We start from the raw sequence: 25,767 nt of genomic DNA, 5'->3' as shown, positions 1-25,767 counted from the left end.
ATCAGCACCATCACCATCATCACCATCATCACCACCATCACCATCATCACCATCATCACCATCATCACCACCATCACCATCATCACCATCATCAGCACCACCATCAGCACCATCATTATTCACCATCATCAGCACCATCACCATCACCACCACCATCACCATCATCACCACCATCACCACCATCACCATCATCACCATCATCAGCACCACCACCATCACCATCATCACCACCATCACCATCATCACCATCATCACCATCATCACCACCATCACCATCATCAGCACCATCACCATCATCACCATCATCAGCACCATCACCATCACCATCACCATCATTATTCACCAGGGCTGCCAGGCGCCTATATTCATGCCCCATCACATGCCACCAGATAGGGCCTGGAGATGTTCCTAAGGAAGGGATCCAAAAATCCTCTGAGCCATGAGATCACCTTTGCCCCTATTGCAAGGATAAGTTTAGGATCACATAAAGTAAACTCCAAGGAATCGTTAGAGGATCCGTTTTCAGACCATCTTGAAAGCAGGGGAGAAAACAATGTGTTGCCCCCAGAGCCAAAGAGCTCTGCTCTGGCTCGCGGAGTATCGGCCCCGTCACTGTGTTCCTCATCCGCGTTGGGAGGCTTGTCCCTGTCACTGAATGCGGGCGGTGGGGAACGCGTGGAGAGGGGGGGAGGGTGGTGGTCAGGGCAGCACCGAACTTTGAGTCTGCAACACACTTGGTGGCAAAGACTGTGGGTTCATACTGTCACCGCATCTTACCAGATCCTTACCCAGAACTTTTGCTCGTAAGATTTACAAATGAAAAACTCTTGTAACTAGGGTGACCGTAGATGAAAATGCAGTTACTGGGTGATTCCCCAATCCACGTAAAGACCCCAGACGCAGCGGCACCATGCATCCCTTCCTTCTGTTCCAGGGGCTCGCGCTGAAGTCATTTTGGCCAAAAACATACTGAAAGCCTTCAAATTACCACCTATTTTGACCTAGAAATCCCACCCCTAGGAATTTATCCCAAGGAAATCATGGATCCTCAGAAAAATTAGCTATAAGGTTGTTTATCAGAGTTGCTTATACAGAGTGAAAAATCGAGAACAAGCTAAGCCCTTATCGCCCTGAGTGGATGGGTTGGGTCAGTCATGGTGCATCAAGCAGGGGGGTCCATACGGCCACCAGAGCCAGGGAAGGAGGAAGATGCGTCAGCAGTACCAACAGCATTTGCCATACACTCAGTGGGGAAAAGCACATTATCAAGTTCAGCACCATTCTTTTGTCTTGTTTTGTTTTGTTTTTTGCGGTACGCGGGCCTCTCACTGTTGCGGCTTCTCCTGTCGCGGAGCACAGGCTCTGGACGTGCAGGCTCAGCGGCCATGGCTCACAGGCCCAGCCGCTCCGCGGCACGTGGGATCCTCCTGGACCGGGGCACGAACCCGTGTCCCCTGCATCAGCGGGCGGACTCTCAACCACTGTGCCACCAGGGAAGCCCCATTCTTTTTTTAAATATTTATTTATTGGGATCTTAGTTGCGGCACGCGGGATCTTCATTGCCGCGTGCGAGATCTTTAGTTGCAGCATGTGGGATCTAGTTCCCTGACCAGGGATCAAACCCGGGGCCCCTGCACTGGGAGTGCAGAGTCTTGGCCACTGGGCCACCAGGGAAGTCCCAGCACCATTCTTGTAAAAAACCAAGAATTTTATAAATGCTTACCAAACAACCCTGAAAGGATATACAACCCCCCTCCTCCATTTTGTTTAGAAATATTGACTGACTTTTAAAAAAGCTCCTTGGGATTGACATATACACTAATATGTATAAAATGGATAACTAATAACCTGCTGTATAAAAAAATAAATAAAATAAAATTCAGAAAAAAGAATAAAGCTCCTTGATGGTGAAAGCAGTCATCCACCCTGCCCCATGGGCCCGTGAGACAACAGGGCAACCCCACAGCCAGCCAGCAATGGAGCAGGAGGCCGGTAAGGACTTCCAGCCCTGCTGCCTCGGGGCTGAGCTGCTGCACGGACAGGAGGCCTGGCTGGGTGGAAGGGCGCCCGCAGCGGCCACCAACAAAGCTCTTCCCTAGACCCTCCATTCATCTGGACTACCTGGTCTTGCACACGCTAAGGGCTGTCCTCCTGCAGGTGTGCACTCCACCCGGCCGTGCCAGCCCTGGTGAGGAGGTGAAGGAAGGGCCCGGGGTCAGCGTTCTGTCCTTAAACCTGTGTGACCTTGGGCAAGTCCCTGGCCACCCCCTCCAGCCTCCCTATCTTTGGCTGTAAAGCGGGGTCATCAGTCCCGCTTTGCTGAGGTGGCGGGAGATGAAAAATGATGCTGATGCCAGGCACGATGTCCGCGTAAATGGTGGGTATGGTTGCTGGTGGAGTGAACGTGAGCATTCCTTCTCCATCAAGGTGAGAGAGGTGAGTCGGCGGGGAAGCCCGAGGAGCCTCATGTCACGCCCCCAGCCCCATCTATCCGCCCCCCCGCCCCAGCCCGCTGGATCTTCCTTCGTGACTGCTGGCGGAGAGGAACCCGCTGTCACATCGCCTTTCTCTAACGCGTTTGGGGAGCCAGCCCCACTGGGTGCCACAGGCATGGCCTCTTACCTGCTTTATCACGTGCTTTACTTTGGTTTTTGTCTCCTCCACCAGAAGGTTCACCCCCAAGGCCCCAGGATTCAGCCAGTCCAAAATCTACCAGCAAAAGAGAAGCTTTCAGGAAAGCGTACACGTCTTTTCACTTTCCAAAGCGTGTGCCCACCTCCAGTGTCTTTTCCGGTCCTCCTAACTAATTTCCCTCGTGGGCTGGCAAACAAGGAAACGGCCCAGAATGCTTTGGAGGCCTGTGAAGGCAGAACCCGAGCCCATCTCTTTGAGGTCGATTCTGGAGCTCTGTCCACCACCCCACACCCCTTCTCCAGTCTGTGGTGAGGACCTGCAAGGCATCCAAGCACCAGCACCTCCCTGGGACAGAGGGTTTCTTCATTCTCTCTAGCCCCCTAGGATCCCAGCTTCCAGCATCCACCTCCAAACTGGGCATCCAAACAAGAAAGTAACTGGTCCATAATTGGTGCAATCATAGTCACAGCCATGTGTGTGCCTGGCACATGCCAAGCACTTTACAGCCACCCATGCAGTCGGCGCTGTTGCTATCTCCTTGTTTACACTGGAGGAAACTGAGGCACAGGGAGCAGGGTCCTTGCCTGAGGCTACAACACTAATAACTGAGAGGGCTGGGAGTCGACTGGAACTCTGGGGTCTGACTCCAGAGCTGGCGAATCGAGCCAGACCTGCAGAGAGATGGCCGCCATGCCAGAACTCTGCGCAAGGAGGCTGAGGGATAGGTGAGCGTGGATGATGGGATTACAGTCATCAGAGGTGGGGAGAAGGGGACAGGATGCCGAGGAGGGCACATAGGGGGTGGAGCCCCGTGTCTAAGGATTCTCAGAGTTCAGAAAAGTTTCAGGATTCTGTAATCAAGCCCGTGTGGCAGCCTGAATCCTGCTCAGGGAGTAACAGGGGTGTTGTACTGAGCCGCTTACGCTAGTGTAAGAATGCACACCTAAGCATTCTTAGGGGGCAAATTAAACAGTAAAATGCACCCCTGTCTTCGGATCAAGTCTTCCCCCCCCCTTTAAAAGTAACTACTTTTAAAATTCTCTGGTCACCCAGAAGCTCTCCGGCTTTACCACTGGCTGACACCCCACAGTCTCCCACACAAAGGGGGATTCTCACAAAGTGAGAAAACTCTAACCGACCGATTATCGTCAAATTGATGAATTTTTTACAGAGACTGACTAACAGTTAAAAAAATTGACATCTTATGTATTTAAACATTCATTTGCGGCTTTCCTTTTGTTCTGTGAATTTTTCACGTCCTAAACATTTTCACAAGCCCTGGAAAAGGCCCAAGTACCCCCCAGCGAGGGACTACTGATGGGGTGTTTTAGGAGTTTGGGGGCGTCTGATTATGAATTTTGAACGTTCTAGGGTGTCCTGTCTCTATGGGCCGAAGCACATGAACCCATGGGTGAAAAGGATGAAGGTGTCCTCCATCCTCCCATATTCAGACTGGAGAGGCCTTAATTTCATCCACCATTTTAGAAAGGGGGAAACCCAGGCCCAGAGGGGCAAAGGGCACCCCGGAGGTCACGTCTGGAGGTACCGGAGGTCACCCTATGAGCTAGAGGCAGATACTGGCCGCAACACGGGCCCCTTGCCTCCCTGGGGTCGGACCTGGCCCCTGGTGACCGTTAAACCGGTAGGAGGCCGGGGGTGGCGGCAGGAGATCCAGGTCCTGGGCTCGCGCCTGACCGTCGGCCCCTCGTCGCCCCCGCCTCCCCACCAGCGGACAACTCGGCACCTGGTACTTTTCCATTGTGTCTTGCGGGGAGACTCCCGGCCTCCCTGTCCCACCACTGGGCGCCGGGGCGCACCGCTAGCCCCAGCCGAGTCGGACCCTGAACTGAGCATGCTCAGTCTGGACCGCGTCCGGTGAGCGCCCATCCCCCACCCTGGGGGCGCCCTTCAGCCCCGAGTGCTGGCCTGATCCGGGGACCCTCCCTGCCTGAACAGTGTCACAGTGTCCGCTGGGGCACCCGCGCGTCTCCAGCAGGCCGGCCCTCAGGGAGGAGCGGGCGGAGCCTCGAGCGGGGAGGGCGGAGCCTCGAGCGGGGAGGGCGGGGCCTCAAGTGCGGTGGGCGGGGCCTGAGCGCGGCGGGCGGCGCGCGGCCCCTTTAAGGCGCGGCCGGGGCGGGCCCCGCGGCGCGGCCCCTTTAAGGCTTGGCCTACGTGGCAGCCGCTGGACCCGCGGACGAGGAGCGAGGCCGGCCGCCGGCACTTCCTGTGGAGGCCGCAGTGGGCGCGGGCGCGGGCGCCGACGGGCCGAGCGCCGAGGGAGCGAGCGAGCGAGCTAGCCGAGCCTCCTGCCGCCGCCATGGGCCAGAACGACCTGATGGGCACGGCCGAGGACTTCGCAGACCAGGTGCGGCCTGCGGGCTCGGCCCCTCCCCCGGGCCTCTCGCCCGGAGCCTCCTCCCCCGGCCCCCCTCGGCCCCCTCTCCTGGATTCCCCCCGGGGACCCCGCCCGGCCCGCCTGCACCCCCCGGGCCCGGCCCCGAGACCCCGGCCGCCCCCAGAGCCGGCCCCCGGCCCGCAGGGCCGCCCCGAGGCCTGGGCCGTGCCCTCACTCCCGATCCCACCGGAGGGATCGCGCCCCCTCCCCCAACCAGGGCCCTCCCTCCTGGGCTCGCCGCCCGTCCCGGCCGGGGGCACCCCCAAACCCGGCCTCCGGGCCCAGCCTGCCCTTGCACCGCCCCCCCACCCGGGTTCTGGGTGTGTTCCCGGGCCCCTGCTTCGGCGCCCAGCTCGGTGGGCCCGTTCTCCCCAGCCCGGCCCGGGCCATCCTAGAAGCCGAGGGGTGTCAGCGGCTGCCTCCCCGGCTCCGGAGAAGGGGCCCGAGGCCCCGGGGTGCGTGGGGCGCGTCCTCTGCATTCTACACTGTCGGGTGGTCCCTGCACGCTTTTCCTTTTACTGGGCGCTCTTCGGGGGCGGGCTGGGGAGCTGATCCTGAACGGGGGTTGGTCAGGCAGGAGGCCTGAGGTCCTCCCAGAGGAAAGGGGGCGCCCTGGTATGCACCCCACTGCAGAAAGCCACAGTACTTGTTTTCTCTTTCCCAGATGTGTTGGGTTCCTGGGGTCCCTTTGACCCTTCCCTGCGTTTTCCTTCCCTGTTTGGACTCTGACCTGAGACTGAAATGAATGGTTATCTATCTGTCTGTACACAAACCTGGGAGGAGGGGAAGCCTACCTTCCTGTTTTTCCCCTTCCAAGGGTGTACAGGTGGCCTTCCGAGCTACAGGGAAGCCCTTGAAACAGGCCCTTGAGTCACCATTAAAGGTGTTCAAAAACTAGATGGACAGAACCAGATCCTGGAAAGGGGAAAGGACACAGCTTCCACCCTCTCTCTCTACCAAGCTTGGTCCAAAGAACATGGTGGTGATTATTCAGTCGTGTACGTTTTACTTCTAAAAGTATCCCGTTATGTCTACAGACGAACAGCCCCATCTCTGCCGGAAGATCCATGTCTGGCCCAACTGTCATTCTTTCTTTGGTTCACTTAATGTGTGTGTGGCTTTGCCAGAGTTAAGAGTAGTGAGGTTAAATTTTTTATTTTTATGGGGGTGGTATTAATTCATCATACTCTGAAGCTGGGCTTCTTGGAGGGTGTGTGTGTGTGTGTGTGTGTGTGTGCGTGTGTGTGTGCACTTTCTGATCAGTTATTGGTGAACAAGATTTCCTGTTGTTTCCCTTGAGGGGTGATACCTCTCTTGCGTGGTCTCCCAGTCGGGTTCTCCTATGCGCTACTTTCCTGTGAGCTGATACTTTAAAAACCATTTTGGGGATGACACATAGCGACTTGAAGAAACAGTTTTTCCTAAGGTCATGATTTTGTGTTTACAGACACAATCCAAAAATTGAATCCCTCTCAAAAACAATTCATATCGAAAGCTCTCAAAAACCAAGGAGGCTTGCTTAGTTTGTCGGTTTTCATTGCCATAACCGTAGTGACCCAATTTTGTTCCCCCAAGTAGCAACTACCTAAGGCGATGGCTCTTTTTAGCCAACGGAGTCATGAGAGCCTTGTACACTCACTCTGCAGCCCGGAAAAACCCTGGTTTTGCAAGTGAATTTCATAACCGAATCTAGATAAAATGTCTCCAGTCAAGTTGCTGCCAACTATCAAATGATAAACCCTCCTACTGCCAAAACAAAAACAAAAAAACCCCACCAGACTCTTTTTACGTAATCCTTTCTTCTTTTTCTCCATTTTGTTTGCCTTCAATGAGAGAAGCAGAATCTTGGAACCAGAAAGGCCCTTGAGGGGCGCACAGGGTTGGCCTGCACCAGTTTACTATGGAAAGGGAGGCCGGACCTGCTGAGGCTCCTGGACTGGCCTGGGGCCATGGCCCTGGGAGAAGCCCAGTCTCTGACCTCAAGGCTAGTACCACACACAACGTGCTTCTATAGCCTGGTGTTCCTCTCCGGGTACAAATGAAGGGAACCACACAAAGCACTAGCGTCGTAAGAGGGCGCGCGCTGCCTTAAAAAACGGAGAAACAGCATGGACCCCTCTGGGTGGCTCAGGAGGGCGGGGCTCGGCATCTGTCACAGCCAGAGTTAGGAGCCTCTTCTGGCGGCAGGCTTGGTGCGAGAGGAGGAGGTGGACAGATAGTGGGGTGCAGAGCCAAAGCAGTGGCTTCCTGTGGACAAAATCCGGGGCGGCGCTTTTGTTTTTAACATTTACCCACATAGTACTAAAACAATAAAGGTGCTGCGAGTCCGGCTTTTAAGATGAAAATGATCTAATTTGAAGGGACTGGGGAAAAGGCATCAAAGTCACTGATCATATAATATGACATATCTGTCTTTTCTAATCTTGTCTTCAGAAAACAAAAGCAAAAATTAAGTGACAGGATGTGGCCAGAAAGTCTGGGCTGCCGTGAACGGGACCTCAAAAGGGCCGTGTGTCCTCTGAGAGTTATGACAGTAATCCCGAACCTTTGATACACCCGCACTGGGCCAGGTCCTCCGTATATACGACTTCTGCCGTCCCTGGATCCCGGAGCTTGGCCATAGCGTTTCCACCTTTAGACGCGGAGAGGGAGGTCTGTGTGGTCTCGCGCAGCACATGTTGGGTCAGTATGTTGGGTCCACGCGTGGCTTGGCCGTCCTGCGACCTTGCCTTCGGGTCCGCAGAGGCGCGAGCGCAGCGTGAGTGGTCTGGTTACTTCCCGCTGGCAGGCTGTGCCCGAGCTGCCTCTTTGGCATCAGGCTCCCTGCCCTGCGTGGCCAGGGACAGCGTCCTCCTGCTGGAGAAGGTACCGAGAGTGCTCTGTGCGGGAGCTGGGCATTCGGAAGCCATCTGACACTGGTCTAGAGGTGCCAGAGACTAATGAACTCGGCAGTCCAGAATCATGCACGTGCCCTGCAGCTGGAGCTCGCTGCCAGTCTGCAGACTGTAACTTGCAAGCACATTTGCACCAGTAAATATGAGTATTAGCACTTAATGGGTTCTACCTGGTGGTTCATCACCAAGGTGACAGATAAGCTGCATGAGGCCTTGCTCTCCAGTGTGGCCTTTGGTATTTTTTTTTTTAAATAAATTTATTTATTTATTTACTTATTTTCGGCTGCATTGGGTCTTCGTTGCTGCGCATGGGCTTTCTCTAGTTGCGGCGAGCAGGGAGGGGCTACTCTGTTGAGGTGCGCGGGCTTCTAATTGCAGTGGCTTCTCTTGTTGCGGAGCACGGGCTGTAGGCGCCCGGGCTTCAGTAGTTGTGGCACGCGGGCTCAGTAGTTGTGGCTCGCGGGCTCTAGAGCGCAGGCTCAGTAGTTGCGGCGCACGGGCTTGGTTGTTCCGTGGCATGTGGGATCCTCCTGGGCCAGGGATCGAACCCGTGTCCCCTGCGTTGGCAGGCAGATTCTTAACCATTGTGCCACCAGGGAGGTCCCTGGCCTTTGGTGTTTTTACCTGTCCTCTGGCAGGACAGAGCCAGTCCTGGAAGCTGTCACCCCCAGGAGCTCCCCTTGGCCTCTGGTCAATCGCCGGAGAGCTAGGATGGCCTTGGCAGGACACTGAACTGGGCATACACAGCCCCCAGGCCTCAGGACTCCGGATTAACAGTGCGTGGATGACCGTCAGTGTGGTAGGTTCTGGTGACAGTGGTGGGTGGCTGCTGAGTGTTTTCCTCTTGTTCCTTTGCTCTGTCACCCCCTCCCCAGCAAGGGCTTCCTGCCTTATGCCGAAAAGGCGTGGGGAGAGGGCAGAGGGGAGCTGGCTGACTCACTCTCCCTGCTCACCGGTCTTAGACAGGAGGTTCAGAAAAGCCGCCCCGCCTCTTCTGGGCAGTGGGGTGGAGGCGTGCGGGCGGGGGCTGTGGTTGGTGAGGCTTGCTCCCGGAAGGTCAGGTGCAGCCTGGAGCTGCCTTCCTATTGGTAGGTGCTTTGTCCCACGTGGGTTTTTAGTAAAGAAAGCCAGGCCATCTCTCCAGCTCAGGGCCGGATGACATCTCTTCCTGGACCTCGAGGTGCTGTGTGACCCTACAGAGCAGTGCTCAGGGAGACTTACTGGGGGTTCGGGGGTCTCGGTGGACGCACATGTGTGAGGCACTGAGCTCCAGTACCAGCCCTGACTCAGCCTGATGTGCGGAAAGTCACCTGGCCGCTGGTTCTAATCTGGGACGTGCAGGCTTGAGCTGGCCCTTGAGAAGGGCAGCCCCGGTCCTCGGTGATCAAGGAAGTCTGACTGCCTCTTTCCTCCGCCTCTAAGTTCTCATGAAATAAGAATTGCAGACTGCTTTCCTCAGGTCCCTTTTGTCCTGAATACTAAGACAAAGTAGGTTTTCCCGTGCTTTGTGGGACACGATCGCCGTATTCCCAGGGTTATGTCCCAGGTCGGGTGTAGCTACCCCAGTGGAGAGAATGGCTGACCGCCCCGCGGGTGCGCGGGCAGCAGGCAGCCCCCGGCCTTCGGGCCCTTTGTGTGAGCGGGAGGCCGGCTTAGCACGCGCACCGGCCAGGTGGCTTCTGGGTGCCTGCTTCGGGGGCTCTTCTGCTGTGCCGAGAGGACACTGTCTAAAGCAGCATGACGTGGGTTCGGGGGCCACACGTTGAGACCAAGATGTGTGTAGGCAATAAGATTAAAATTGGGTCTGGTCTCATGTTATATCACACCTAGTGTTTTTCTTTCCTGTTCAGTGCAAACAGGTGCCCATTAGCGCGTGGCTGGTTAAGAGAGGCTCCGGATCGGCCTGACTTATAAAACCGTCAGCCCTAAACCTAGGTCACGTATGACTTTGAAAATCAGGTGCTTCGTGCTTAGTTCAGAGCACAGATGCCTGAACTTTTGCTGTGCTTTTCCAAAGCAGAGAGACGTCTGTCTCCGTGGCGTGTCTGCATGCAGAGGGAGGAGTGGATGACATGTCCGAAGGGAACCTTCTCTGGGCCGCTCTTTAATCCTCTTGACCCAGACACTCAAATTAAGATGCGTCACGGAGGCTTTAAACACTGCCTCTGTCTCGTCTTGTGGCTGCGGCGCAGGGGGCGCGCTCCCCCGCCCAGGAGTCCGAGTCTGCACAGCCTTCCGGCGGGGCTCTGCCGGCCTCGCCGTGGCTTCTCCCCGGTTTCCACACCGAGGTGAGGCCAGTGTCGTCGCCCGGGCTTCTGGGCTGGGCCTTGACACGAGGGCCAGGGCATCAGAGCTGAGGGGGTGCTCTTTGTGTCTTGACGGGCTGGGTGATTACACCGTTGCTGGGCATTTCGAAATCATTCGGGCCATGAGGCGGAAACGGGAGGGCATGTGGCATCAGCTGTCCCCGCAGCCCCCGATCTGACGTGTTTCTTCTCTGTGTGGACTCCGGAATTCATATAGGAGTATTTGGGACCTCTTTTTTTTTTTTAAACAGGGTCCTTTCCCTTTCTTTTTCTCCCCTGCTCATCAAAGTTGGAAAGAATCTTCGCCACCATGGACACAGCTGTCCTCACTTTTAGAAGGATGGTAGAGACCACTCCCCCTCCCCCCAAAGTAACTCAGTCCGTCTCCAGTCCACAGTGTGCTGGCTGGTGGGTATCAGAGCCAGGATGAGAACCCTGAGCTCCGGTCTCCACCCGTGCTTCTGTGCCCGTACCTGCGTGCTTGCCTGTCTGCGCGTCTGTCTTCCCCTCACTGTGCCTCCGGCACCGCTTCCGTGGGGGTCAGGGGCTGAGCAAACGCGTCACCTCGGGGCTCAAGCTCCAGGACTGGAGGAGAGTGGACACCTGGCTTGTCACCTCTCTCTCCTCCGCTCCCAGGCCGGCCAGGCCAGGCTGCTGTGGCCCAGGTCCCCGGAGGAGGGGAGGCTTCTCTGTGCAGACCGAGCCAGAGCTGACGAACTAAGGGCTGGCCTAAGCAGCCCGAGGCTCGTTCACCCTGTTGGACAGCTTTAGTGCTTCCTAGGACTTGTACGCAGCTCTTCAGAACACCAGAAACGAAGGAACGCTCCCATATACACCTCTGTTTATGGCACCGCCAGGTCTAGTCGGCCTAATAGGGGCTGTGACGTTCAGCTGTGTCCCTTCGAGGAGTCAGACTCACCGCTGCCCTTTAGACTCTGGCTCCTGACATGGCACTCGTGTGGGTGGGTCTCCGATCTTTCTCCCGAGTTCCTGCTGTGTTAGCGTGTGTCATAGGGTTTCTTTCCCTTTGTACCTCAGCTTCGAATGCCTGGTAAGAGAAAGCGCGTGCGGTTCACCCGAATGACATTTGTACCTCAGTCTCGCCTCGCCTCTTTGTGTCCTAATCACCCATCTTAAGTGGCGCGGCTGGCAGGGGGCAGGCGGCCGTGTCTGGAGGTGTCGGGCTGTCGCGGTCGGAGCGGGGCCGCTCATGGCAGCTGGTGGGCAGAGAGGCCGGGGAGGCTGCTCGCAGCCCTCGGCGCAGGACGCCCCACGACAGAGAGCGAGCTGGTGCGGAGGCAGTAGTGCCGCGGTGGAGACACCCTCGGCGGGTCACCTCCGAGGGCCAGTCCACTCTGTCGCTGGGCGGGTCTGCCTTGCCCACGCCCTGTGTCCTGTGGCAGTCCACGCGTGCCGACTGTAGTTGCCACACACGCGTCGGCTGAGGTGGCGGAGGAGGTCGGGTCGGGCCCGGGGCATCGCCTTTGGGCGGAGGCCTGGGCGGTGCTGGGAGCGGGCGCCGGGCCCCTGACCCTCGGCTTTCCGCGGCCCGCAGTTCCTGCGCGTCACCAAGCAGTACCTGCCGCACGTGGCACGCCTCTGCCTGACCAGCACCTTCCTGGAGGACGGCGTCCGCATGTGGCTCCAGTGGGGCGAGCAGCGGGACTACATCGACACCACCTGGAGCTGTGGCTACCTGCTGGCCTCCTCCTTCGTGCTCCTCAACCTGCTCGGACAGCTGAGTGAGTGGCGCCGGCGCTCGGGGGCCTGTGCGTCTGCGGCTCCTCGCGCCAGGCCGGCAGCCCGGGCCCGGCAGTTGGGCCTGCCGGCGCGCGGGTGCGTGCTCTGTGTCGGGTCCTGGCTGCGTCGCTTTGAGGCCCTGTGATCAGTGCCCAGAGCGGGAGGTGCTGGAGATGGGGGCACCTGGGTGGGCCAGCGAGGAGCTGAGGCACCCCAAACCCAGGGTGTGTGGAAAGGACCAACAGGTAAACGGAGAAGGGGGCGCACCAGACGCCAGTGCAGCTGTGTCGGCCTCGGGTCTGCCTCCCGCCCCTGCTGGCCGTCCTGCGGCGGCAGCGCTCCCTCTCGCATGTTAGGGGGCAAGGACGGGACTTGCACTTGCCAGCCTGTCCCGAAGCCCCACAGTTGAGCTTCTTTCTGATGGACAGTGAGTGACTCTGTAAGCAAGGGACCCACTTTCCGGACCCGTGTTTTTGATGAGTAAAGGCCAGTGGACGCGTGTGTGTGGCCCATACCTACCGTGAATCCCCCCAGAAGATGCATTTTGCTTGGGGGCGGGCGGTCGGGCTCCCGCCGCGCCGGAGGGCCAGGTGAGGTGGCCGCGGTCCCCTGAGCCTCGCCCTTCTCCTCTGCAGCCGGCTGCGTCCTGGTGCTGAGCAGGAACTGCGTGCAGTACGCCTGCTTCGGGCTCTTCGGCATCATCGCGCTGCAGGTAAACGGCACGTGGCTGGGGTCTCGCTCGCTCTGGGTAGAGCAGAGCTGCTGGCGAAAAGGCGTTTGTGAGGACTCAGGCTCACTCCCCTCTCAACCCTCTGTGTGTCTGCCTGGAACTCCTTTTCTCTTCTGAGAAATTGCTGGAGTTTCCTCCATGCCAGCCGTGGAAACTCAGGAGAGCCAGACAGCCGAGCGCCCTGGGAAGGGGCCGAGCGCCCTGGGAAGGGGCCGAACTCCGGGCATCCACCTTTTGCCACTTTCCTGAGTTCCCTGTGACAAGGGGACAAGTCACGGGGTCGGCTGCAGCCAGGACACTGTGTCGTTAGCGTCTTACTTCATAAAGAAGAGCACCTAGCTACTCACGTGAGATGTGTCCCACACATCTACTGCAGACTGGTGTCTCAGAGCCGCTGCGTTCTCCAGAACGTCCTGGGCCCCGCCCTGAGGAGGCAAGGGCTTGTTGGATCCGGGGCCACCGCTGCCCGGAGAGACGCTGAGCTTGGGGCCATCGGGGTCCTGAGAGGGTTCTTTGTGTCCTGTATTTAGATTCTCACCTACACTGGAAGAACTGCCTGACGCTGTTCATTCTGTAGAAATACAGATCTGTCTGAAAATGCCGAGACTCAAGTTTCTCTCTCTTCTCTGTTCTCCTTAGACGATTGCCTACAGCATTTTATGGGACTTGAAGTTTCTCATGAGGTAGGTGCCTTCTGGCTGGCGACTTAGTGCACTTTCCTCGTGTTTCTAAACTCAGTAACTGTTGGTTGAAGTAAGTTTCTTTGGGTCCAAACCATGCTTCTTAGAATCTGTAGCGGACGTTGGTGAAGCCTTTTCCTTCCCCACCCACAGCCCCCAGGACAGAGGTGAGAATGAGGTCATCCCTCCCCACCCCGTATCTCATGAGGGCGACGAGGGCCCAAGTGAAGTACTGGCTCCCAGGGACCCAGCTGGTCAGCAGGAGAGCCCAGGCCAGGCCATCCCGAGGGTGGCGCGGAGGCATCCGTGTCTCCGGTCGCGTGGGGCTTCCCTGTCCGTGGGTGTCACTGGAGTCCCTGCTCCTGCCGGCGTCTCCCGATGTGGTCCGCCGGGCGCTCACGGAGCCTGCTGAGCCTGAGCGACTAGCGTGGCGTGTCCGTTCCTCAGGAACCTGGCCCTGGGAGGAGGCTTGTTGCTTCTCCTGGCGGAGTCCCGTTCCGAAGGGAAGAGCATGTTCGCGGGCGTCCCCACCGTGCGCGAGAGCTCCCCCAGACAGTACATGCAGCTCGGAGGCCGGGTCTTGCTGGTCCTGATGTTCATGACCCTCCTTCACTTCGACGCCAGCTTCTTCTCGGTGAGTGTTCCTGGTCGGGTCCCTGTCCTTCTAGAAGGGTTGCTGCACCCTCTCTTCCCAGCTGTGCACGAAGCATAGCTGAGGGGCCACTGGGATGGTCCTGTTGAAGGAAACAGCGCTGCCAAGCTCTTATGCACCGAGAAGCTGCCTTTCCAACAACTTAGGTCCCGAATCTCCCTGACCTCGCTGAAGGGTCCGTCCAGGCTGCTGGTGAAGGTTCCTGGTGGCACAGGCTCCTGTTTCTCTTTCCTTCCTCACACTCCTGCCTTGACCGTGTCCTTTTTCTTGGGGCTGCAGAGTCGAAGGCTTTGTCCTTGTCCCCCAGTAGCTTACAGAGCTGGGGGGCCCCGGCCGGGTGGGGTCCCCAGGAGGGGCTCCTGGTGCTGGGGAGGGGGGGAGCGTTTGGCTCTAAGCAGCGCCGGGGACTGTGGCTGTGACTGGCAGGTCCACCGGGCTCAGACTGGGGCAGGTCCCGGTAAATCCCAGCCTGTTCTTTGGAGACCTACCCTTCCCCAAACCTTTCTCAATTTTCAAAGCGTTGCTTTCGTTGCTGCCCCCATCGCAGGAGACATGATTTTCTTCCCTGCTTGTAATGCCGGCTCTCGGCACGCCCTGAGTCACTCCACCCTGGCCCACGGGCAGCTGGAACCTGCCTGTTTTATTTCCATTGCTTACCTTCCAACCCGTGCAGATTCTCCAGAACATCGTGGGCACGGCTCTGATGATTTTGGTGGCCATCGGCTTTAAAACCAAGCTGGCCGCTTTGACTCTCGTCGTGTGGCTGTTTGCCATCAACGTGTATTTCAACGCTTTCTGGACCATTCCCGTCTACAAGCCCATGCACGACTTCCTCAAGTACGACTTCTTCCAGACCATGTCGGTGATCGGAGGCTTGCTCCTGGTGGTGGCCCTGGGCCCCGGGGGCGTGTCCATGGACGAGAAGAAGAAAGAGTGGTAACAGACCCCTCCCCGCCTGGCTGGGACCCGTGGCCGTCGAGGACTGGTTCGGGGTGGATTCGCCGTAACTGCCAGCATTTCTGTATCCTCTTCCCTCCCCTCCCTTGGTAAAGGCACAGATGTTTTGAGAACTTTATTTGCGGACACCTGATAATTGATGGCTAAATCTGCTCTGGACCCCACAACCTGGTGTCTGACCATGCAGAGCCGGCCGGCCCGTGGTCAGCACCTCCCTCCCCGAGGCCGGCCGCGGCTTCGTGGAGTGAGCAGCTTGCTTGGCTGTGGCCTCTCAGTCCTGGTTTTTTTTCGGTTTCTTTTTTGGGGTGGGGGACCTTCAAGCTGTACTGTGAGCAGATACATTTGTGTATCATTCAAAGCAGTCTCCCTCTTATTTTTTTTTAAAGTTTACGTTTTTAGCTAAAACTACTCGATGATTTGGGGTGGCCCAGCCCAGCATCAACACACTGGTTCAGACTCGCACCAGTGCCTTCCCCGTTGTTTCTGCCCTGCATTGTGATACTTTATAGGGACAGCGAGAGCATATAGAGAACCCCAGACCCAAAGCATAAGGCAGCGTTGGAGGGACAGCGAAGGTGCGGTGAGAGGCGTTCATCAGGGCCTCGACTCGAATTGGTGCCGTTTTTATGGGGCGACGCCCTGGGAGCGGTAGTGGCTCAAGGTGCGGACGGTGGCCCACGGGGAGGCTGCCCGGAGCCCGCAGGGACCCGCCCCCCGGGCCGGCAGCACGCGGGCCTCAGCCGCATGCGTGCCCAGCTCGGTGGGGGGGCAGCTGCCACAGCGGGGCCGGGCCAGAGCGGGGCGCTCAGACCCGTTACCTCACACTGAGCTGCCCCAGGGCCACAGCCAGAGCCAGGCCGGCGCTGCCCGCTCGTCTCCCCCCCTCTCCCGGGGCTCCCCAGGCCGTGTGGCCACCACTCCCCCATCTTCACGAGGCTGCGGCTTGCTCAGATTGTCTATTTGCTATGCTGAATGCAGCCCAAATTACTTTTTACGATTTGTGATGCCTTACCGATTGGACCTCGAGCCTGTATTTCAAGTTTCCTAACATTGCCTTATACTGTTTCTCTTCCTGGGGCTGAGTGCTTCTTGCCGTTCTCCACTCGTCCGCCTCCTAGCAATGCCTCTGTGCCTCCCACGGGGAGTCAGGGTCAGACCGACGTGGTGAGGCTGGCGAACTCCCCTCCTTGGAGGCCTCTCGCAAGCCTTGCCTTGGGGCCAATCTCACCTTCTCCGGTTTGCTCAGCTAGGGGTGCAAGCCTGAGGGCCTCCCCAGGGCTGCTGGGGCCAGTCCTGAACCCAGATCCACGTCTACCTTCCAGGCCAGAGCCAGGGTGAGGTGGGGAGCAACCCGCCCCGCCCCAGCGAAGCCCCTGGTCAGCTTCCCAGGGCAGGGGGGAGGCCGGCTCTTACCCACCAGTGCGCTTTCACCTTTCCAGCACCGTCCTGTGTCCCCGCCACTGCAGAGGCTCAACCCAAGATGCTCCCAATCCCTCCCCCGGTGGCCCTACTCCCCGAGTATTTATAAGTTCAGAGGGCTTTTCTACTTCAGTCACTGGGATGCTCCCACACCAAGGGGGTGTTCTGACTCAGTGTCGCAACCTGGGCAGGGTGGCGTCTTGATCTACACGCCCCCCTCCCCGTTACCCCAGCATGGTGGCCCTGATGAATGGCGCTCTCGGCCAGGTCACAGTTGCTCCGTGACAGTTTTTGGCAGGGTACGGGTCTTCTTTGGCTCCCTGCTAGGAAGACCTTTCTGGTTTGTAAAAACTCAGATTGACCCTGGTGGCCAGGTGGCGTCGTGGCCACCAGTCCCGCCTCCCCTGGCCCTGTGTGGGCTAGTGCTTGGGCCGGGGGTCGATGCCTACTCGGGGAGAAGAGAAAAACAGGATCTACCAACTGGTTCTGGCGCAACGATTTCTGAAAATTTTTTTGCTTTATGGGGGAGATAGTTATGAATCTCATTTTATGCTGTATTTTATATCTTAGTTGTGTTTGAAAACATTTTGATTTTTGGAGACACGTCAAAATAAATAGTGGCATTTGTCGTATGCAGTGTGATCCTCTGGTGTCGTCCAGCCAGGTGGGGACTGGCCAGGGCTCTCCTCGGTGCCCCCTCCGGGGTCCCTGCTGCTTCCTGGGGGTGGGGGTGAGACCCTGACATCCGCGGGTCAGACCCCCCGGCCCTGCCTTCTGGGGCAGCAAACGAGGAGTGGATGGACGTCCCACCAGTTGGGAGGATGCGCGGCGGGCACCTCGAAGAGGAACATGGCGTGCATGCTGGGAGGGTTCTCGAAAGGCTCTCAAGATGCGTTTTCTCCAGCAACTTTCCGTTAACCTGACTGTTTGAAAGAGCTGAAGCTCTTAGGTTTGCGGTGATGACTCTTGGACTTCTTTTTCAACGAGCCGGACTGCTTCTGCGGCACAAACAGAGAATCCCGATCAGTGGAGGCGTTCTGATCTGACGCAGGGGTGCTGTAAGCCCGGCCCCCGCAATCCCGGCCCGCAGAGAGGAAGAGGCTTTAGTGGAAACTCCTGGGCAGCAAACCAGGAAGCAGCCCCCCGCCCCCATTAGAGCAGCCTCGTTAGCTTGAGATTTCGGTTGTGAGAAAGGTGTTTTTTTAAAGAAGCTGAAACCATAGCTAGAAGCAGCCGCTGTCACGCCGGCAGCCCTGGGGGTGGCACCCCACCTTCCCACGCTTGGGGACCCGCTCCCGGCCCACGGCCTCGCTGTCCCCAGGGCCCGTCTCTCTGCGGCGTCTTGGCTTCTCGTCCTCATCCCCTGTCAGAAAGCCATCGGTGCTGTCCCCGTGCTCGGTCCCTCCCAGGTCCTTTTTGGTGAACAGCTCGGCTGGAAGGAGCAGAGGTTTGGGCCGTTTTAGGTCGAGTCCACCACCCGTGCCGGGGGTCAGCCGGGCCCAGGACCGGAGGACACACGGCGGGAGGGAGCTGCTCACGGCTGACAGAAACGGAGCGGACGGTCGCAACCCGAATCCAGATGATAGGCAGGGAGAGGGGGCGCGTCCCGGCTTACGTGGGTACAGGTCTGTCATGCTGTCGTCACTGTCACTTGGGGCGGCGCCGTCATCGCTGGACGCGGGTTCCCAGAAAGCTTCTCTAGGGCGGGGCGGCCCGCCACTGTCCTGCCGGGCTCCCCTCCTACACCTGCCGCCGGCACAGGCGGGCACGAACTCCACGCGCTGCTTCTGGCACTCCTCATCTGGGAGACAGACGCGCACGCTGCCCGGTTCCCGCCTCGTCTCCCCACAGCCCTCCGGGAACAGAGCTGAGCTCTGCCAGGGCCCCAGAACCCTCCCCCCACAGGTAAGATCGGCAGAGGAAGGCGAGCGCCGCCAGCCGGGTTCCTTCCGGGAGAGCAGGGGGGCGCGTGGGGACGCGGGCCCGGGGCAGGAGGGTGGCGAAGGCCTCCCTCTTCCCTCCTCCCCGACTAGGACGCGCCTGGAGCATCTGTTCTCTGGCTCCAGCCGGCCACGGCTGGGAGGGCGCCGAGCGCGCACAGGAAGCCGGGCCAGCCTGTCCCCCGGAGACTGAAGTCCCCTCAGGCACAGCGGCCAGGACCCCCGCTGGATGGCAGGGCTCAGCGGAAGGTGGTGCCTGGCCCTTGCCGACTCTTGGCTCAGAGCAGAGGGCGGGGACGAGGCCTCCACAGAGAAGCCTCGCTGGAGCCACACCGGCCCCTCCTGCACCGAGGACTCGGGGCAGCCGGCTGCTGGAGCTCGCCCTCCATCGGCTCTCACTGTCCCCCATCTCCGGCCATCGTCACTCACGGGGTGGACGGGCCCTGCTGGGCCCCGGCTCTCTCGTCACCGCCCACCTGCGGGGCCCCATCCCCGGCTGCCCCTCTGCCGCCCCCTCCACGGCCGCACAGCGGCCCCGTCACCAGCAGAGCGGAGCCTGCGCGTGGCCAGGCGCCCCGGCCCGGCATCGGAAGCGCTCCCTACTCGTGGGGAAACGCAGCCCCTTCCCGCCCTCGCCGAGCAGCTGAGCGCGGCTGCGGGAAGCAAGGTGCCCGGGGACCCCGTGTCCTGCCTCCGCAGGCCCCCCAGCGCCGCGCTCGCAGCCTCACCTCTTCACCGGGAAGCAAGGCCTCCGGGCTCGTCCTCCTTCACCTTCCTTCCCGTCCCCAGGCCCGCCCAGCCGCTCCCCCTGCCCCCGCCTCGCTCGCTCGCGGGGAGGCTCGGGCCTCCTGGCCCGCTCTGGCCTGGCTCTGTCGCCACCTCGCCACCTCGGCTGCCTCCGTCAGATCTCGGCTCTCTTCCGTCCGCACCTGCCCTCCGGGGCCGTCTGACGAGGCTCCCGCTTCGTCCCTGCGACTCCTCTCTGCCTCAGACACGACCGCACGGGGCTCCTCTGAGCTCAGGCCCGGCCCTGTCACCCAGCTCCACGGGATGCAGACGCCGTGTCTGTGCCACTGATCTGCATCATCTGAGGGCTGGTCCGTGTTCTCAACAGCCACCCTCCCTGATGCACCTCCACTTGTAACGTTCGGAGGAACCTGTGCTCTTCCCCAGAAAGCCATTCTTCAGACTCCACTCTCCCCCCCTCGTGACGTCATCAGCCACCAGCTGTCACACCAGGACCCTGGGAAGCACAGCCGGTTTCCCCCTCTCCCTCACTGCCCCCGTCCACTGATTCTACCCACAAAACCGTTAGAAACCTCCCACATCCTTCCATCTGCCCTGCCAGCACCTGGTGACCCCAGCCACCGGCATCTTCACCTAGGTGACTGCACAGCAACCGGGTAGCCCCGCCACTCCCCTCCCCTCCCCTCCCCTCTCCCCTGGCAGCAACATGTGATCCTGAGACACAAACAGATCAGGCCAGTCCCTGCTTTAACCCTTCCAGGGCATCCCCACTCCACGGCTGCCAAGACCCACTGTGGTCTCGTCCCCACCCGCCTAGAACCCCACTTTGCCTGGTGGCACAATGGCCGTCCTCCAGACACCCCCCTAGCCAAGCGAAGCACTCTCCCCGCCTCCCCGCCCCCACCCCCCGCAGTCCCTCAAATCTCAGTCTAAAGAGAAACCCTGCATAAGACAGGTCCACCTGCCTTGCTTGGCACTGTCTCCTTCACAGCACTTAACACAACCTGCATCACTTCGGAGTCTGCCTCTGGCTCTGCACCGTCTCTACCGTCGTCCCTCTCCCCTCACTGTACTGGGACCCGAACCACTGCATCCACCAAGTACCACCAAAGGATGCCCGGGCTGCCGCATCTGCGTTCTAGGGGTGCTGGTCCTGGGGGAGGGCAGGCAAGCACCCAGACACCCGTGTTCCGCCTCGGCTACTTACATTTCTGCAGCGCCCTCTGGTACCGCCGGCCCTGGCTGTGCCTCAGCACGTGCTCTGGGGACTTGTTGATGTGCCGCAGGGTGAGTTTGCAGAACAGCTGGTGCCTAAGGGGACAGTTCACAAGCAAGGATCCAGACCCATGGTTCTCCACCCGACAGACTGACAGGGGAGGTCTACCACGTGGCTGCGGCATCAGGATTCTTAAAAGCTCCCAAGCAACTGCAGTCCGCAGCCGGGTTGGAGAAGCACTCATCCAGGCGGACTGCGGCCTCTCACCGTCTCCCTGGAATACAGGCCTCACCAGCCTCGCCGGACTCTGCTCCAGCACGAGAGAGGCACGTCGGCGAAAGCCTGGCAAAGTGCTCGACAGTGGGAGCGTCTGCCAAGCCCCGCTTCGTTTTGACTACTATTGTCAACCGTGCGCTCTCAGCTAAATCAAAGCTCTCCTTTAAACTAAAGATAGGGAAACGACCGCGTTCAGAACCTCAGGTGACCAAGCACAAGCGCTCCAATCCTCTTGAAGCAGCCAGGCCCAGGTGACAGACCTCACGTTTACAAAAATGCAAACCTGCACGGGGGACGGGCCTCGCTTGAGATCCCAGGTGACTCACAGCTCCAGGACGCCCACCTGATCTCAGGTCTCCTATCTCACGGGAAGGTGGGCGCTGCAGAACAGGCCGCGTCTTTGAGGAGCGCTCACCCAGCGGGGAGGGGTCGGGACTTTGGAGTCTACCCAGCTCCGGCCAGACTCAGCACTAGGAACTGTCCCACCCTAGGCCTCCGGGGCAGTGTCGGGCCCGCCCCGGCCCGGCCCAGCCACGTACGGGTTCTTGGTGCTGGGCACAATGTGCGGCTCGAACTCGGCGTAGTCGAAGGCCGGGGAGGCGCGGACCAGCCGCCGGTACTTCTTGCCGCGGGTGTAGACCTGGAGCTCCGGCAGGCGGCAGGGCAGCTCGTGGCCCGTCAGAGCGCACCTCACCTGCGGGCGGGAAGGCGGGGCGGTCAGGGGGTCTGGGCGGTCTGAGGGCCCGGGGTCCGTCGCGGGGGGTCCTGTGCTCCCCGCCCACCTTGCGGGCGCCGGGCTCCAGCCGCAGGCTCGGATGCTCCCGCAGGAAGGCGCATACGTCGGCCGGCGGCTCGACCATGGCTCGGCGCGCGCGGAGCTGGAGGCCGAACGTCGCTCGAACCACGTGGGCCGGGGGCGGGGCCGGGCGGCGCCCCGGAAGCAGACGCCTCCAGATCCCGGAAGCGCGTGCTCGGGCGGGGAGATGGCGGCGGCGCGGGGGCTGGGGTCGCTGCTGCGGGCGGCGGGCACGGGGCCGGTGAGCGGAGCGGCGTGGCCGGGCTGGGGGCGCGTGCCCGGGCTGAACGAGCTCAGCCGGCCCCTCGCGTCTCCGCAGGCCCCGGCCCGCGCCGTCCGGAGGAGCGCCCTTGGGGTCATCTCGCGCCCAGGTGAGGACTCGTCCAGGGATGCCCTCGGCATCTGGGAAAGCCGCCCCGTCCGTCCGTGCCTCCGCTTTGCCCGGGCGCGTGGCGTCACGATAAGCCCTGGAACTGCCGCCCGAGCACTGCGCCCGAGCCTCTGAGTCGGGCCCTGGGTGCGCGCGGGCTCTGGCGGGCGCTGTCGTCCGCGCTGCCGCCGGACACGCTCGTCCCGAGACGTGCCATAACCGCCCCACGGCTCCTCGGGCTGATGCGGGGCCAACCCAGGACGGAAACTGTGTGGGCTCCTAAAGGAAAGCCTAGCTAATCACCACAGTTTGCATGTTGCCTCCAAGGCACAGCTAAGGGTACTTGTCTGTAGAGTGCCGTGCACGCTGTAAAGGCACGTTGCAAGCCTGCTCCAGGCCTGCCTTTTTACCGTCCTCCAGACCCGCAATGCTTTCCGTTGATGGGACTCACCCTCTGAGAGCCTAAATGTACTTCCTGTGTTTGTTCTGCCAACTTTAAATTTATGAACGATGCAAAAGAACAGCTGTTCTGAGTTCTGTAAACCACTCTCCAGAGTGTATCACATTCCGCCTGCGGGGCACAGTAGCCTGTACCCGTGCACCTTCGTGACAGGATACATCTCAGCATATTCTTGCCCAAAAGGCGAGAGGTGGTTCCATGAATCACCCAGGGTCATGGTTGGTGGCAGAGCCAGGACTAAGCCCTGGATCTCATTCAGTGGGTGAATGTCCACTGAGTGGGTGTCATGCGCTGGGCACTGGGTTAGGAGCTGGGCTGGACGCATGTGCTGCTGGTGGGCTCCCGACTGCACGTGGTGGCCTGGGCCCTCTTCCTGTATCACGTTCTCTCCGGTAGTCATGGCAGCTTCAAGGAGTTGTCTGCTCCAGTTCTTTGTTCCAGGGCTTCCGGCCCCATGCCCGTGTTGTGACATCTACTAGGGTTGGTCTGGAGGCCCAGCAGGTGTGGCAGCTCTTCAGCCGAAGCAACTGCCACAAAAACGGAAGACGACTCCTTCCTCCAGTGGTTTCTGCTTCTCATACCTGTGACTGCCTTTGGCCTGGGGACGTGGCAGGTAAAGCCTGACTTCTCGCGCTCCTGGCTCTGAGCCCTTGACTCTGCTGCCACCTGCTCGGGCTTATGCCCTGTGTCCGTAGGTCCAGCGCCGGAAGTGGAAGCTACAGCTGATCGCAGAACTAGAGTCTAGAGTTATGGCCGAGCCCATCCCGCTGCCCGCAGAGTGAGTGTGTGAGGCCTCCTCCCCGAGCCCCGGGGCTGGGGCTCAGGTGAGGTCAGCAGTGGGGCCTGGCTGCTGCCACCCTTCCCGACCCTGATGGGAGCCCTCAAAATCAGTGGTCCTGCTAGTCTTCCTGTTGACACCCGACTGCCCTTGTGAAGCTGCCTGACATAACGTACACAGACAGATCTTTGAACCTGGGTTTCGCGCCTTTTCCAGGCCCAGTGTAGCTGAGGGACCCCCGCACAGTGCTGACGGCTTTCTGCAGCAGTAATTCCTAGCTGGAGGGGAGGGCACGCACATGTCAAGTCTGGACATGAGAATGGTACTGTGAGAAAACACGCAGGCAGTCGACTGCCTTCTCCCCTCATTTAAAAGCACTGTCCTAGGAATACCCTGGTGGTCCAGTGGTTAGAACCCCAGGCTTCCACCGCAGGGGGCCCTGGTTCCATCCCTGGTCAGGGAACTGAGATCCCACAAGCTGTGCGGCACAGCCAAAAAAAAGGCACTGTCCTAAGAGTGCCAGCTAAAATCACAAAGCTTTCCAGACAGAGAAGCAAACAAGTGGGTCACATTCAGCTTGCAGATGACGGTTTTGGCCCACGTATTTTATCGTGTTCACACGGGAGGCCACAGCTTTAAGCTTTTCTTGAAAACATGGACTGTTGGGCAGCACAGATCCATGTTCCCATGTGGCATCAAAAGGATCAGCTTCCCCCTTTGGAGGGCGCATCACGCAGACCCCACTGTGGCGGTGTGTCCCCTTCTACATGGCCACGGTGGGCTTCGTGGTTTGCAGACTCTTGAGAGGGTCTGTCTTCCTGCCAAACCTTGCTTGGTCTCAGCTCCTCCCCTCTCCTGTAGCCCGATGGAACTGAAGAACCTGGAGTACCGGCCAGTGAAGGTCAGGGGGCACTTTGACCACTCTAAAGAGCTGTACATGATGCCACGGACCCTGGTGGACCCTGCCCGGGAGGCCCGGGAGGCCGGCCGGCTCTCGTCGGCGGCTGAGAGCGGTGCCTACGTGGTCACTCCCTTCCACTGCACTGCCCTGGGGTGAGTGGGACGCAGGGGAGCTGACCGGCCTGGCAGATGCGGTCCTTCCCATCTCCTTCTCAGCCCCCAGCCCTGGGGAATCCAAGAAACCCAGATAAGCTCGACTCCTTGGGAGTTTGAAATGTGTAATTCTGACATTAAGCCAATTAACTTACGACTGAACAACGCCTGCCTGTTGAGCTCTGAAGGAAGGAGAGGTGAACGAAACAGGCCTCTGGAGAAGCCGTCCATGCGTGGCCCACACGTTTACTGCTTAGGGTGCAGCCTGAGGGGCCGGCAGAGGAACTCACGAGAGAGGAACACCCAGCCCTGCAGGGAGGGAGTCGACTCGAGGAAGGCTTCCCTGGGCTCTTTGGGTCAAATAGTGAGTGAGGAGATGGGCGGAGTATCCCAGGGGAAGGTGACATGTACACTTTGGGGGCTCTGCAAGTGCAAGGCCGGTAAGTAGAGCAGCTTCCCAACGGTAACATACAAATGAAACCCCAGGTCCCTTGTCAGCCCCCAGCTTTCTGGTCTTAGGTCTGGGATGGGCCCCGACGCTGCGGCTCGGGGACGCCCCTGGTTAGGATGGGAGATTCTGGGCAGACACGCGAGGCAGCAGTTGGAGGCGGCGGGGCGGTGCGGCAGGTGAAGCACACAGCAAGCAGAGGCTGCCGCTGCTGGTGGCACGGAGGCAGCGAACCTACAGCACTCAGGGTCGGAGGCACCCCTCCCCCCTCCAGCTAGCTCTACTAACCCATAAACCCTTACCCGTGCTGTGGTCCGGGAGGGAGGTGCCAGAGTGACCATTAGTGACCACCTTTATTCAAAAACCGTCCCTTACCTGAAACAGCGCACTCTTACTACTCTAGAGTCACCATCCTGGTAAATAGAGGGTTTGTGCCCAGGAAGAAAGTGAATCCAGATACGCGGCGCAAAGGCCAGGTAAGGGGCGTGAACCCGTCCCCCTGTAGGAACCAATGCAGGCTCCATGCAGGGCCCCACAGAGCATCTCACACCTTCCTGGGCAGGTTGAGGGAGAAGTGGACCTAGTCGGGATGGTGAGGCTGTCGGAGACCAGGAAGCCCTTTGTTCCCGAGAATAATCCCGCGAGGAACCACTGGCACTACCGGGACCTGGAGGCCATGGCCCGGCTCACAGGCGCGGAGCCCATCTTCATAGATGCCGACTTCAGTACGTTGTCAGCAGGCCCTGTTCTAGCTTCCTCTTGACCCTGGACAGCTCCCCGGCACTTCCGCCCCAGCGCTCCTGTTGGAGTGTTGGAGCGGGAGTGTGCCCGACAGGCGCTAAGAGGAGGGCGACACGAGGGGGCCGGCTGACTGGCCACTAAGTGCCAAGCAGCTGGTAGCACAGGCCCCCGTGAGGACACAGCCCACTGTCCCCGCAGAGAGCACAGTCCCGGGAGGACCCATTGGAGGGCAGACCAGAGTGGCCCTGAGGAACGAGCACCTGCAGTACATCATCACCTGGTGAGCCCGGGCTCCGCCCACTCCTGCTCGCCCCACCCTCCCTTCAGCCCCGACAGCGCTCACTTTCTTTCAACCCAAGGTACGGACTCTGCGCGGCCACCTCCTACCTGTGGTTTAAGAAATTCCTAAGCCGGACTCCTGGTGTGTGACAAGGCTGGCGGATGTAGCCCTGTCCCTGAACAGCTGAAGCCATTTCAAGAGACTCGACATTAGGCGGATAACATGTTACTGGTATAAATAAATCTCTACACCGCA

At 59.6% G+C, this 25,767-nt stretch overlaps 4 protein-coding genes across 7 annotated transcripts in view; 2 read left to right on the top strand and 2 right to left on the bottom strand.

Annotated features, from left to right (window-relative positions):
- The window catches only part of STKLD1 (serine/threonine kinase like domain containing 1), a 48,441-nt gene extending 43,488 nt beyond the window's left edge, over window positions 1–4,953 (bottom strand). Inside the window, exons 1-3 of the mRNA XM_032635192.1 lie at window positions 4,807–4,953; window positions 4,379–4,453; window positions 2,623–2,709 (exon numbers count right to left, since the gene is read on the bottom strand). Coding sequence (XP_032491083.1) covers window positions 2,623–2,709; window positions 4,379–4,453; window positions 4,807–4,953 — 309 coding nt within the window. The remainder of the gene's footprint in view (window positions 1–2,622; window positions 2,710–4,378; window positions 4,454–4,806) is intronic.
- Window positions 4,799–17,039, top strand: SURF4 (surfeit 4). Its single transcript, XM_032634030.1, has 6 exons — window positions 4,799–4,999; window positions 11,785–11,971; window positions 12,605–12,681; window positions 13,339–13,382; window positions 13,827–14,013; window positions 14,705–17,039. Exons 1-6 carry the CDS (start codon window positions 4,952–4,954, stop codon window positions 14,969–14,971), a joined length of 810 nt encoding a protein of 269 aa, XP_032489921.1. The 5' UTR covers window positions 4,799–4,951; the 3' UTR covers window positions 14,972–17,039.
- On the top strand, window positions 8,948–25,767 carry LOC116755122 (surfeit locus protein 1). 3 transcript variants are annotated; one of them, XM_032634027.1, is made up of 9 exons: window positions 8,948–8,952; window positions 21,570–21,753; window positions 22,692–22,825; window positions 22,908–22,990; window positions 23,852–24,043; window positions 24,895–24,967; window positions 25,054–25,216; window positions 25,431–25,512; window positions 25,592–25,767. In XM_032634027.1, exons 2-9 carry the CDS (start codon window positions 21,570–21,572, stop codon window positions 25,659–25,661), a joined length of 981 nt encoding a protein of 326 aa, XP_032489918.1. In that variant the 5' UTR covers window positions 8,948–8,952; the 3' UTR covers window positions 25,662–25,767. The 3 variants fall into 3 exon arrangements, with proteins under 3 accessions (XP_032489918.1, XP_032489919.1, XP_032489920.1); XM_032634028.1 differs by lacking the exon at window positions 8,948–8,952 and having other exon boundaries at window positions 21,621–21,753; window positions 22,641–22,825; XM_032634029.1 differs by lacking the exons at window positions 8,948–8,952; window positions 21,570–21,753; window positions 22,692–22,825 and having other exon boundaries at window positions 22,906–23,036.
- SURF2 (surfeit 2) lies at window positions 16,898–21,512 on the bottom strand. Of its 2 annotated transcripts, XM_032634032.1 has the most exons (6): window positions 21,369–21,512; window positions 21,126–21,280; window positions 20,302–20,405; window positions 18,023–18,208; window positions 17,679–17,839; window positions 16,898–17,405 (listed from the first exon to the last, which is right to left on the bottom strand). In XM_032634032.1, the coding sequence occupies exons 1-6, from the start codon at window positions 21,444–21,446 to the stop codon at window positions 17,322–17,324; spliced, it is 768 nt and encodes a 255-aa protein (XP_032489923.1). In that variant the 5' UTR covers window positions 21,447–21,512; the 3' UTR covers window positions 16,898–17,321. The 2 variants fall into 2 exon arrangements, with proteins under 2 accessions (XP_032489923.1, XP_032489924.1); XM_032634033.1 differs by lacking the exon at window positions 18,023–18,208.

Source organism: Phocoena sinus, chromosome 6 (assembly GCF_008692025.1).
Source record: "Phocoena sinus isolate mPhoSin1 chromosome 6, mPhoSin1.pri, whole genome shotgun sequence".
Taxonomy (NCBI): Eukaryota; Metazoa; Chordata; class Mammalia; order Artiodactyla; family Phocoenidae; genus Phocoena; species Phocoena sinus.
The sequence above is the reverse complement of the archived record's forward strand: the minus strand, read 5'-3'. Positions and strand labels throughout refer to the sequence as shown.

Coding starts and splice junctions, on each gene's coding strand:
- SURF2 (XM_032634032.1), bottom strand. CDS start 21,446: ATGGTCGAGCCGCCGGCCGACGTATGCGCCTTCCTGCGGGAGCATCCG. Junction 21,281..21,368: donor TGGAGCCCGGCGCCCGCAAG/GTGGGCGGGGAG, acceptor TCCCGCCCGCAG/GTGAGGTGCGCTCTGACGGG. Junction 18,209..20,301: donor CCAGAGGGCGCTGCAGAAAT/GTAAGTAGCCGA, acceptor TCTGTCTCCCAG/ATGAGGAGTGCCAGAAGCAG.
- SURF4 (XM_032634030.1), top strand. CDS start 4,952: ATGGGCCAGAACGACCTGATGGGCACGGCCGAGGACTTCGCAGACCAG. Junction 13,383..13,826: donor GACTTGAAGTTTCTCATGAG/GTAGGTGCCTTC, acceptor TCCGTTCCTCAG/GAACCTGGCCCTGGGAGGAG. Junction 14,014..14,704: donor TCGACGCCAGCTTCTTCTCG/GTGAGTGTTCCT, acceptor CAACCCGTGCAG/ATTCTCCAGAACATCGTGGG.
- LOC116755122 (XM_032634027.1), top strand. CDS start 21,570: ATGGCGGCGGCGCGGGGGCTGGGGTCGCTGCTGCGGGCGGCGGGCACG. Junction 24,044..24,894: donor TTCCACTGCACTGCCCTGGG/GTGAGTGGGACG, acceptor TTACTACTCTAG/AGTCACCATCCTGGTAAATA. Junction 25,217..25,430: donor CTTCATAGATGCCGACTTCA/GTACGTTGTCAG, acceptor CTGTCCCCGCAG/AGAGCACAGTCCCGGGAGGA.